Source organism: Leucopleurus acutus (genome assembly GCF_964270905.1).
Source record: "Leucopleurus acutus genome assembly, chromosome: 4".
NCBI classification, from domain to species: domain Eukaryota; kingdom Metazoa; phylum Chordata; class Mammalia; order Artiodactyla; family Delphinidae; genus Leucopleurus; species Leucopleurus acutus.
Window position 1 is genome coordinate 109,903,788 of NC_139146.1, and position 12,448 is coordinate 109,916,235.

Consider the following 12,448-nt stretch of genomic DNA (forward strand, 5'->3'; position numbering starts at 1 on the left):
GACATGATTACGTGAATGAAATAGTATAACTCTTACTCAATAGCATTTATGCTAACTCATTCTGAGTCTCCTCCTTTCCAAATGAAAAGTTATTTCACAGTATTTATAATTGGATTTTGACCCTTTAATTGATCATGAGACTAATTTACTGATCTTGACCAATATTTTTTTCAAATGAAATAAAATAGATTATGATAGAAAATATATCACACTGCAAGTAACGAGGTTAATTTTTTGTTTGAATCATATATGTATGAATGTATACGAGGCAGGGATAGGAAACGTATTTCTTATTTTGAGTCATTAGAAAATGCATGAAAACTTCTTTTTTTTTAACCTAAACCTCATAATTTATTAAGAGCTTCCCATTTTTAAAAGTACATGATAATGAAAATTATACAGAGCGCTACACATTAAGTTACTGTTGGTTTACACAGTAATTGTATAGTGAATAAGTTGGCATTAATGGGTTATAAATAAGGAAGGGCAGGGGAAAGTTTGTTCATACACATTTGTGAACATAAAAGAAACAAGGCACTTAATGGCAACAGAGCTGCTCCAGAATACCGTTTTTAATTTTTTTTAACATCTTTACTGGACTATAATTACTCTACAATATTGTGTTAGTTTCTGTTACATAACAAAGTGAATCAGCTATATGTATACATATATCCCCATATCCCCTCTCTCTTGAGCCTCCCTCTCACCCTCCCTATCCCACCCCTCTAGGTGGTCACAAAACACCCAGCTGATCTCCCTGTGCTATGCTGCTGCTTCCAACTAGCTATCTATTTTCCATTTGGTAGGGTATGTCAATGCTACTCTCTCACTTTGTCCCAGTTTACCCTCCCCCATCCCCATGTCCTCAGGTCCATTCTCTACCTCTGCATCTTTATTCCTGTCCTGCACCTAGTTTCATCAGAAACTTTTTTTTTTAGATTCCATATATATATGTGTGTGTGTGTGTGTGTGTGTGTGTGTGTGTGTGTGTGTGTGTTAGCATATGGTATTTGGTTTTCCCTTTCACTCTGTATGACAGACTCCAGGTCCATCCACCTCATTACAGATAACTCAATTTCATTTCTTTTTATGGCTGAGTAATATTCCATTGTATATATGTGCCACACCTTCTTTATCCATTCATCTGTCAATGGACACTTCAGTTGCTTCCATGTCCTGGCTGTTGTAAATAGTGCTGCAATGAACATTGTAGTACATGACTCTTTTTGAATTATGGTTTTCTCAGGATATATGCCCAGTAGTGGAATTGCTGCTTTATATGGTAGTTCTATTTTTAGTTTTTTAAGGAACCTCCAACTGTTCTCCATAGAAGCTGTAACAATTTACATTCCCACCAACAGTGCAAGAGGGTTTCATTTTGTCCACACCCACTCCAGCATCTATTGTTTGTAGATTTTCTGATGATGGCCATTCTGACCAGTGTGAGGTGATACATCATTGTAGTTTTTCTTTTTTGGCATTTTCTTTTTTTTTAATACAGAAGTTTCTTATTAGTCATCCATTTTATACACAGCAGTGTACACATGTCAATTCTAATCTCCCAAATCATCACACATCTACCCCCACCCCCTGCCACTTTCCCACCTTGGTGTCCATACCTTTGTTCTCTATATCTGTGTCTCAATTTCTGCCTTGCAAACTGGTTCATCTGTACCATTCTTCTAGGTGCCACATATATGCATTAATTTGCGATATCTGTTTTTCTCTTTCTGACTTACTTCACTCTGTATGACAGTCTCCAGATTCAACCACGTATCAAAAAAGTGACCAATTTTGTTCCTTTATATGGCTGAGTAATATTCTGTTGTATATATGTACCACATCTTCTTTATCCATTCATCTGTCGATGGGCATTTAGGTTGCTTCTATAACCTGGCTATTGTAAATAGTGCTGCAATGAACATTGGGGTGCATGTTTCTTTTTGAAATTTGGTTTTCTCTGGATATATGCCCAGTAGTGGGATTGCTGAGTCATATGGTAACTCTATTTTTAGTTTTTTAAGGATCCTCCATAGTGGCTGTATCAATTTACATTCCCACCAACAGTGCAAGAGGGTTCCCTTTTCTCCACACCCTCTCCAGCATTTGTTGTTTGTAGAAACTCTGATGATGCCCATTTTAACTGGTGTGAGGTGATACCTCATTGTAGTTTTGATTGGCATTTCTCTAATAATTAGTGATGTTGAGCAGCTTTTCATGTGCTTCTTGGCCATCTGTATATCTTCATTGGAGAAATGTCTATTTAGTTCTTCTGTCCATTTTTGGATTGGGTTGCTTGCTTTTTTAATATTGAGCTGCATGAGCTGTTTATATATTTTGGGGATTAATCCTTTGTCCATTGATTCATTTGCAAATATTTTTTTCCCATTCTGAGGGTTGTCTTTTCATCTTGTTTGTAGTTTCCTTCGCTTTGCAAGAGCTTTTAAGTTTCATTAGGTCCCATTTGTTTATTTTTGTTTTTATTTCCATTACTCTAGGAGGTGGATCAAAAAAGGTCTTGCTGTGATTTATGTCAAAGAGTGTTCTTCCTATGTTTTCCTCTAAGAGTTTAATAGTGTCCGGTCTTACATTTAGGTCTCTAATTCATTTTGAGTTTATTTTTGTGTATGGTGTTAGGGAGTGTTCTAGTTTCATTCTTTTACATGTAGCTGCCCAGTTTTCCCAGCACCACTTATTGAAGAGACTGTCTTTTCTCCATTATATAGCCTTTCCTCCTTTGTCATAGATTAGTTGACCATAGGTGTGTGGGTTTATCTCAGGGCTTTCTATCCGTTCCATTAATCTATATTTATGTTTTTGTGCCAGTACCATATTGTCTTGATTATTGTAGCTTTGTAGTATAGTCTGAAGTCAGGAAGTCTGATTCCTCCAGCTCTGTTTTTTCCCCTCAAGACTGCTTTGGCTATTCAGGGTCTTTTGTGTCTCCATAAAAATTTTAAGATATTTTTGCTCTAGTTCTGCAAAAAATGTCATTTGGTAATTTGATAGGGATTGCATTGAATCTGTAGATTTCTTTGGGTAGTATAGTCATTTTCAGAATTTTGATTTTTCCAATCCAAGAACATGGTATATCTCTCCATCTGTTGGTATCATCTTTAATGTCTTTCAACAGTGTCTTATAGTTTCCTGCATACAGCTCTTTTGTCTTCCTAGGTAGGTTTATTCCTAGGTATTTTATTCTTTTTGTTGCAATGGTAAATGGGAGTGTTTCCTTAATTTCTCTTTCAGATTTTTCATCATCAGTGTATAGGAATGCAAGAGATTTCTGTGAATTAATTTTGTATCCTGCAACTTTACCAAATTCATTGATTAGCTCTAGTAGTTGTCTGGTGGCATCTTTAGGATTCTCTATGTATAGTATCATGTCATCTGCAAACAATGACAGTTTTACTTCTTCTTTTCCAATTTGAATTCCTTTTATTTCTTATTCTTCTCTGATTGCCATCGCTAGGACTTCCAAAACTATTTTGAATAATAGTCACCAGAATGGACATCCTTGTCTTGTTCCTGATCTTAGACGAAAGGCTTTCATTTTTTCACCATTGAGAATGATGTTTGCTGTGGGTTTGTCATATATGGCCTTTATTATGTTGAGGAAGGTTGCCTCTATGCCCACTTTCTGGAGAGTTTTTATCATAAATCGGTGTTGAATTTTGTCAAAAGGTTTTTTTGCATCTATTGAGATGATCTATGCTTATTATTCTTCACTTTGTTAATATGGTGTTTCACATTGATTGATTTGTGTATATTGAAGAATCCTTGCATCCGTGGGATAAATCCCACTTGATCATAGTGTATGATCCTTTTAATGTGTTGTAGGATTTTTTTTGCTAGTATTTTGTTGAGGGTTTTTGCATCTATATTCATCAGTGATGTTGGTCTGTAATTTTCTTTTTTTGTAGTTTCTTTTTCTGGTTTTGGTCTCAGGGTGATGGTGGCCTCATAGAATGAGTTTTGGAGTGTTCCATGCTCTGCAATTTTTTGGAAGTGTTTGAGAAGGATGGGTGTTAGCTCTTCTCTAAATATTTGATAGAATTCACCTGTGAAGCCATCTGGTCCTGGACTTTTGTTTGTTGGAAGATTTTAATCACAGTTTCAATTTCATTACTTGTGATTGGTCTGTTCATGTTTTCTATTTCTTCCTGGTTCAGTCTTGGAAGGTTATACCTTTCCAAGAATTTGTCCATTTCTTCCAGGTTGTCCATTTTATTGGCATAGAGTTGCTTGTAGTAGTCTCTGAGGATGCTTTGTATTTCTGCAGTGTCTGTTGTTACTTCTGCTTTTTCATTTGTAATTTTTTTGATTTGAGTCCTCTCCCTCTTTTTCTTGATGAGTCTGGCTAATGGTTTATCAATTTTGTTTATCTTCTCAAAGAGCCAGCTTTTAGTTTTATTCATCTTTTCTATTGTTTTCTTTATTTCTATTTCATTTATTTCTACTCTGATCTTTATGATTTCTTTCCTTCTGCTAACGATAAGTTTTGTTTGTTCTTCTTTCTCTAGTTCCTTTAGGTGTAAGGTTAGGTTTTTTAGTTGAGATTTTTGTTGTTTCTTGAGGTAGGTTTGTATAGCTATAAACTTCCCTCTTAGAACTGCTTTTGCTGCATCCTATAGGTTTTGGATCGTTGTGTTTTCATTGTCATTTGTCTCTAGGTATTTTTGGATTTCCTCTTTGATTTCTTTAGAGATCTCTTGGTTATTTAGTAACGTATTGTTTATCCTCCATGTGTTTGTGATTTTTTATGGTTTTTTCCCTGTAATTGATTTCTAATCTCATAGTATTGTGGTCAGAAAAGATGCTTGATATGATTTCAATTTTCTTAAATTTACTGAAGCTTCATTTGTGACCCAAGATATGATCTATCCTGGAGAATATTCCATGAGCACTTGAGAAGAAAGTGTATTCTCTTGTTTTTGATGGAATGTGCTATAAATATCAACTAACTCCATCTTGTTTACTGTGTTATTTAAAGCTTGTGTTTCCTTATTTATTTTCATTTTGGATGATCTGTCCATTGGTGAAAGTGGGGTGTTAAAGTCCCCTACTATGATTGTGTTACTGTTGATTTCCCCTTTTATGGCTGTTAGGATTTGCCTTATATATTGAGGTGTTCCTATGTTGGGTGCATAAATATTTACAATTGTTCTATCTTCTTCTTGGATTCATCCCTTGATCAGTATGTAGTGTCTTTCCTTGTCTCTTGTAATAGTCTTTATTTTAAAGTCTATTTTGTCTGATATGAGCATTGCTACTTCAGCTTTCTTTTGATTTCCATTTGCATGGAATATCTTTTTCCATCCCCACACTTTCAGTCTGTATGTGTCCCTAGGTCTGAAGTGGGTCTCTTGTAGACAGCATATGTATGCATCTTGTTTTTGTATCCATTTAGCCAGTTTATTTCTTTTCGTTGGAGCATTTAATCCATTTACATTTAAGGTAGTTATGTATGTTGTATGTATGTTCCTATTACCGTTTTCTTAATTGTTTTGGGTCTGTTATTGTAGGTCTTTTCCTTTTCCTGTGTTTCCTGCCTAGAGGAGTTCCTTTAGCATTTGTTGTAAAGCTGGTTTGGTGGTGCGGAATTCTCTTAACTTTTATTTGTCTGTAAGGTTTTTAATTTCTCTGTTCAATCTGAATGAGTTCCTTGCTTGGTAGAGTAATCTTGGTTGTAGGATTTTCCCTTTCATCACTTTAAATATGTCCTGCCACTCCCTTCTGGTTTGCATAGTTTCTGCTGAATGATTCATTGTTAACCTTACAGGGATTCTCTTGTATGTTATATGTTACTTTTCCCTTGCTGCTTTTAATATTTTATCTTTGTATTTAATTTTTGATAGCTTGATTATTGTATCTTGGCATGTTTCTCCTTGGATTTATCCTGCATGGGACTCTCTGCACTTCCTGGACTTGATTGACTATTTCCTTTCCCATGTTAGAGAAGTTTTCAACTAAAATCTCTTCAAACATTTTCTCAGACCCTTTCTTTATCTCTTCTTCCTCTGGGACCCCTATAATTCAAATGTTGGTGTGTTTCATGTTGTCCCAGAGGTCTGTGAGACTGTTCTGAATTCTTTTCATTCTTTTTTCTTTATTCTGCTCTGTGGCAATTATTTCCACTCTTTTATATTCCAGGTCACTTATCCGTTCTTCTGCCTCAGTTATTCTGCTAGTGATTCCTTCTAGAGAATTTTAAATTTCATTTCTTGTGTTGTTCATCATTGTTTGTTTGCTCTTTAGTTCTTCTAGGTCCTTGTTAAATGTTTCTTGTATTTTCTCCATTCTATTTCCAAGATTTTGGATCATCTTTACTATCATTATTCTGAATTCTTTTTCAGGTAGACTGCCTATTTCCTCTTCATTTGTTTGACTTTGTAGGTTTTTGCCTTGTTCCTTCATCTGCTGCATATTTCTCTGTCTTCTCATTTTGTTTAACTTACTGTGTTTGGGGTCCTTTGCACGCACTACAGGTTTGTAGTTCCCATTGTTTTTGGTGTCTGCCCCCAGTGGGTGAGATTGGTTCTGTTGTTTGTGTAGGGCTCCTTGAGGAGGGGACTGGTGTCTTTGTTCTGGTGTGTGGGCCTGGATCTTGTCTTTCTGGTGGGCAGGAGCACGTCAGGTGGTGTGTTTTGGGATGTCTGTGAACTTAGTATGATTTTAGGCAGCCTCCCTGCTAATGGGTGGGGTTGTGTTCCTCTTTTGCTAGTTGTTTGGCATGGGGCGTCCAGCACTGTAGCTTGCTGGACATTGGATGCAGCTGAGTCTTAGCATTGAGACAGAGATCTCTGAGAGAGCTCTTGCCCCTTACAAGAGCCCTGGAGGTCTCTGGTGGTCCAATGTCCTGAATTTGGCTCTCCCACCTCAGAGGCTCTGGCTGGAGTACCAAGACCCTGTCAACCACATGGAATTATCAAGATAGTGGTCATTGGCAAGTGAAACCACAGAGAAGATTCCCGTGCTATGCCTTGTCCTGATGAGCAATTTTCAGACTTCAGCTCATTCTGGCAACAGGACGACTGGGTAGGCAATGCGAGGCAACACAGGGTCTGTGAGACAGGCGGTGCTCAGCCAGAGCATGGCCTGAGGGGCCCAGTTGAAGCCCTCTGGGAAGGCTGACAGGGGCCAGGACTCCAGTCTCCTGTGGCTGCGGCCTCTTTGAGGTCTGCCTCCTGGCGTCAAGTCATTCTCACTCCTGCTTTGGCAGTCTTACCTTTACCCTGAGCTTCTTCATGAGGTGAGTGCTCCCTGAGGCAATGTGCCCAGGTAAACTTTTTTCTCAGATCTTCAGCAATAAAGACAAGAATGCCTTAGGAAGTGACAGAATGACTGCAGATGTATAGGCACCGAGAGTGAGATCACAAAACAAATTTGTGCTGCTCCTGGTGGCACCTAATTCACAGGTGCTCAATAAATGGCTGTTACTTTCACTAGTCTGTACATTCACTAGAGCTCCTTGGTTTCTTTCTTGGGTAGCCATAACAGAGCTCTGCAATCTTTGCACACCCAGGGAAGTGGGGTGACCACACCCCATGTGCCACATCCACCTGGAAAGCTACATCCTTTACACTACCCTAGCCTCCCCCATCCAGAGACCTCCCACAAGGCTCTAAACCAGGCCTTAGTCAGGCCCTGAGAGATAAGGTTGTGAGGGTGCCCACCTGGAGCTAGTAGCTCAGATTGGGCACCGACTGTCCCAGAAGATCTTACAGACCAGCTCCAGCAGGTAACCTTTGGTACAGCTCCTTAACTTCTTCATGCTTTGCTTTTCCTTTATCCACACTTTGCTTACACATCTTGGCCATTTCAATACACCACTCCTCAAATTTGGAATTATCCCGATCTACCAGCTCTTGATGAAAGGCTGGTACCTGAATAGTTATGTTGGGTTTTTCTTGAGTTTGCAGTCTATAAACCAACATGTACGCATATCGAGAGCAGTGAGTTCCTTTGCCACACTTGGGTATACATGTCTGGGATTGAGAAGGTTCTGCTAGATCTTCCTCAATCCCTAGCTGTAATTTCTTCCCCTCCATCTTTTCTGTCTTCGTTGTTAGATTTATACCATTCACCAGACTGTGGATCTTTCACATGGGCAATGTAGTGACCAGAATAAGTGCTCACTTCTCTGTGTATGAGGACTGCACTATGCTCATACACATAGGACCCACCTTTGTGTTCCACATAAGGCTCCATATCAAAAATTTCTGAGAATCCAATGTAGGTATTCAGCTTTTTCTTATGTCCAGTTTGCATGTCAAAGACAAAACGCATTAGCTGTAAGTTCAGAGTACAAGGAAGACTAAGGAGTCGGATCTTCCTTGTTGCATTCTGTTTGCTTTGACAGTTTTCACAAATGTACTGATTGATTCCTAATTTTTCTTCCTTCAAAAATTCTGAGATACAATCTGTTAACTGTTTGTAGCCTTGGATATTTAACTCCAGTTCATAAAACTTTGATAAAAGCTTAGATTCTCTGCAGCACTGATTGCAGACAGTTACATAAGTTTATTCCCCACAGAACTGCTGTTGGACAATGTTCCTCACATCAGGATTCTTTTGTTTAGACAAAGTATCTTCCAAAAGAGACATAAAGAGCTTTGAAAATTCTTGGGCATCCTGCTGCTGCCCTGTGTCCAAGCCCAAAGCTTTAACAAATCCCGATGGATCAATGTAGCCCCTGTTACTGATTTGTAACAAGGCAAATAAGTCCTGGAGATGCTCACAAATTTCTTGAGGCTCATCTTTCTCTTCTTGGATACCACCTCCCATCATGTAGTCACTATAGGTGCTTGGACATAAGTAGAGCAACTGCAGAAGCTCGAGGTTAAGAAACCACACTTGAAAAAATGTGTTGACATACCAAGTAGCTCCCAGGTTAGTGAGGCCCACAGATGAGCTCTTTTTTCTCCTCTCACAGTTGGGGTCATCAGTGTTATGAAAATTATTTTCATCTATTTCTCCTAACCAAATGTGCTCACCCATCCCAACCAAGCTATTCGGATTTCCTTTGCAGTTTCGTCTGCACACGCCGCGGATGCAGGGCTCCAGCCAGATGTGCTCCTGCAACACCTCCTCGGGCCCCACCGTCTCCGCCCAGCGCCAGGCCGCCTTCTCCAGCTGCAGCCGCGGGGCCATGGCCTTGGCCCGAGGAGCGCCTCCTGAGCCCGGCGCTGCTGCTGTCGCTGCCCAAATGGCTCTGCCACCTGCACTGCTGGGGAAGCAGCGTCTCAGCCCCTGTCCAGGATAGCGTCCTGCGCACCACTAGTCTTCCAAGCCAGCCAAAAACTTCTGATTTGATAAAGTTAGATGAATTTTTTGAACTGCAACAATATCTTTTTTATTTTCCTCTAATGGAATTCATGTTAGGTTTACAAGGCCTATTTCTATTGCTGGCTGACAACTTTGTCTTGCCAACTCATGGTAGCATGAGCATCTGCATTTAAAGCCCGGGTCTACTTTAAGTAGCTCCCAAGTCAAATTCTAGGACCTCTTACTCCCCTGAGGTTTCCCTCCTTTTTTCATTTCTAAGGTGATCTAAGCTTAAGGGGCCTTGGATATTTTCCTGGCATTCTGAGACGGACGCCTTTTCTGCCTGACTTTCTCCGTATTTGCTGATAACTTCTGGGTGTCTGTTGATCTTGACTAGTCCATGTTCTTGGCTTAAACCTTCTTTTGAAAGTTGTGATACCCACCATGACTGATTCTCATCCTCTGCACCCTGTGCGCTATTCAGTGTGACTCTAAGCTGACCGCTCACTCTTAGATACTTTAATACCCGGGGGGGCGGGGACGGGGAAGCGGGGAGAAGGGCACACTGTCTTTCAACAAAGCTTGTGTTTTGTAAACCAAAGGCTTTCAGATTCCTGCATTTGCTATTTGCTTACAAAATTTATTCAGAAATGTGTTCTAGGCCAGCACAGTCCAGTTTCTGTGGCAATGGAAATGTGCTTTATATAACTGCACTGTCCTATATTTTTTAGTCTATCTAAGAAATATTTGCCTACTCAAGGTTATGAAGATTTTCTAGTATGATTTCTTCTAGGTTCATAGTTTTAGTTCTTAGCTTAATGTTCAATTTTGAGTTAATGAAGTCTTTTTAAAAAAGTAAATCAAGACTCTAAGTTTACTTTAATATTTATTCCAAATCTCAGGTTAATATAGAACCTGCCTCATGGAGTTGTTGTAAGCCTGACACATGATAACAATTGGGTAATTATTAGCCATGGACATTTATGTTTACTCCTCCAACAAATCCCCTCACAGCACCAAAGGAAATACTGAATATTATCAACTAAAGTAAGGAGCTGAGAGTTCGGAGGATATAAGCAAGAGAGTTTTAAAGACTACAAAAAAAACCTAAATAAAAACTAAAACCAAAGCTCATTCAATAGGAGAGGATACTTTAAAAATTTGAATGAGCTTTTTTGAGTGAAAAAATTGAATGATTTCTTCTCTTTTGTGACACTGACTTGTCTATTCTTAGGACTGAATGTTCATGGGAGACTAAAGATGCTCTGTTGCCTGTTTGGTTGTGGGGATCATATCCTGTATATACATCTAGAAATTGGCACAAAACAATGTGAGGAGAGTCATGGATGAAGATAAGAAAACATTTTCTATTGCCTTTCCTTACAGATGAATCTACATAATCTCTTGCATCTTTAAAAGTTATTAGATTTCAGGTATGAAGTTTAGCTTTTTAATAACTCAATGGGAAAGTAGAGCATCAGGTTCAGCCAGGTGTCCAGAAAGATGCTTGTAGTGCTTTTTCTAGGATCACCTGTTGACTTAGTTCATATTTGCAAAAACACGTGGAAGAGGAGCTAATTCCCACTGGAAATTAATGTTAACTATTTATATGATTTTCCCCCCCTTCGGCCCTCTTCAGGTGACAGTGTGGTTTTCCAGAGTTAAATCAAAGGTGATTTGACCCATGGATCCTCTGACAGGAACACAATGGAATGCTGCACAGGGTGGGTGGGGTAGAATTGACCCCAGCTTACTCTGACTGACTTGTGATTGCTCTGTGATACTTGAAATGCAGGAAAAATCCTGGAGTATGTCCCTTGTTCTCTGCACTCACCTACCCATTGCGTGCAAGAGACAACTAGACTCCTCTGTCTGGTAAATGATTTTCTTGCATGTTGCAACCACACAAGGCTTATCTAGTGGGTTATCTGTTCACCTGGTCTAGTGCACCTGCTGGCCAGCTGACAAGTATTTGCGGGTATATAGGGTCACACTTTCTGTTTCTCAAATTGCTATGCATTTGTAAATGAAAATGATGAGTATCACATGGATCTGAGCTCATTAGAATGGGTTTTTCTCTTTTAATCTGCCCTGAGACCTGATGCAGGGGAATTTCTTTATCAGAGCCAAATGAACTCTCAGACTCTGACAAGCCTGACAGAATGTAAGGTCTTCATCAATGCATTGATTCAACTTTTCAATAACTATTCATTGCTGTTTTATGAGGTACTTTTCTAGACAACAGTGAAGAAGCTGAAGTCCCTGTCCTCACTGAGTGGGTGTCTGACTGCTCATATATACGAATGATGATAATGAAACTTTTGTGCCTTTCTTCATGCTATGAGACATAACACAGAGGTCAATAATTTTATCTTAATTCCTTCCCACAAACTACTTCTCTTACCATCCAATCCTTGACAGAGAGGGTAGAATTTTAAACTGAGGCAGATTTATACGACATGACTCCTCAGGCCACAAGTTCTCTCTGGGCAGGGGAATTTAGGAAGGGATTGACCCTGAGATGAGTAAAGAGAACAGGTCCTAAGGCAAGCTTTTCTCTAAAGGAGACTGAACTTACTGGATCATGCTTGCTGCCTTTGTCACAAGGGGAGGCACTATTCAGTTACCTCCTTTAAATAGTCCTCTGAGTTTTAAGTTGAATTTAGCTTACCCCTTTTGACTCAGACATATCAATTTTGCATCATTATTTCCATTCGGGCACCCACAGCTGGAGATATGTGGACCGGGGCTAAAATGGACCTTTGGCATACCTCACATTTGACATTCTTTTGTCCATACCTGGACTTTTCCATATCAACATGAGGCAGCTGGATCCTTGAGCTAAGTCCTGGAATCCAGTACAGACCTCAGAGATCCTGGGGCACAGTCTAAATTAACCTGTGTTCCTGAAATGCGAGTGAAGGAAATAGAGCATAAGAGACTGGGATTTTAACAAGAGTTAGTCATGAAAACACAATTTATGCTGGAAAAGTGAAGAGGTACAAGTGAGTTAAAGATATGTAGACAAATATATGTATAATATAATTTAATAATCATGGAATGTAAATTTATGTATATAAACTATATATACAAATATGTCAATATAATATATAGATTATATATATAAATTTATAAAGATAATTTTATATATATATATATATATATATATATATATATATAT

At 38.9% G+C, this 12,448-nt stretch overlaps 1 protein-coding gene across 1 annotated transcript; it reads right to left on the bottom strand.

Moving 5' to 3' along the window:
- Positions 1 to 7,721: 7,721 nt before the first annotated feature.
- LOC309961262 (ubiquitin carboxyl-terminal hydrolase 48-like) lies at positions 7,722 to 9,153 on the bottom strand (the record flags this gene model as incomplete). The annotated part of the gene is given in 3 exon segments (XM_082838339.1): positions 7,722 to 8,058; positions 8,060 to 8,523; positions 8,527 to 9,153. Coding segments are annotated over 3 exon segments (1,428 nt in total).
- Positions 9,154 to 12,448: the final 3,295 nt, after the last annotated feature.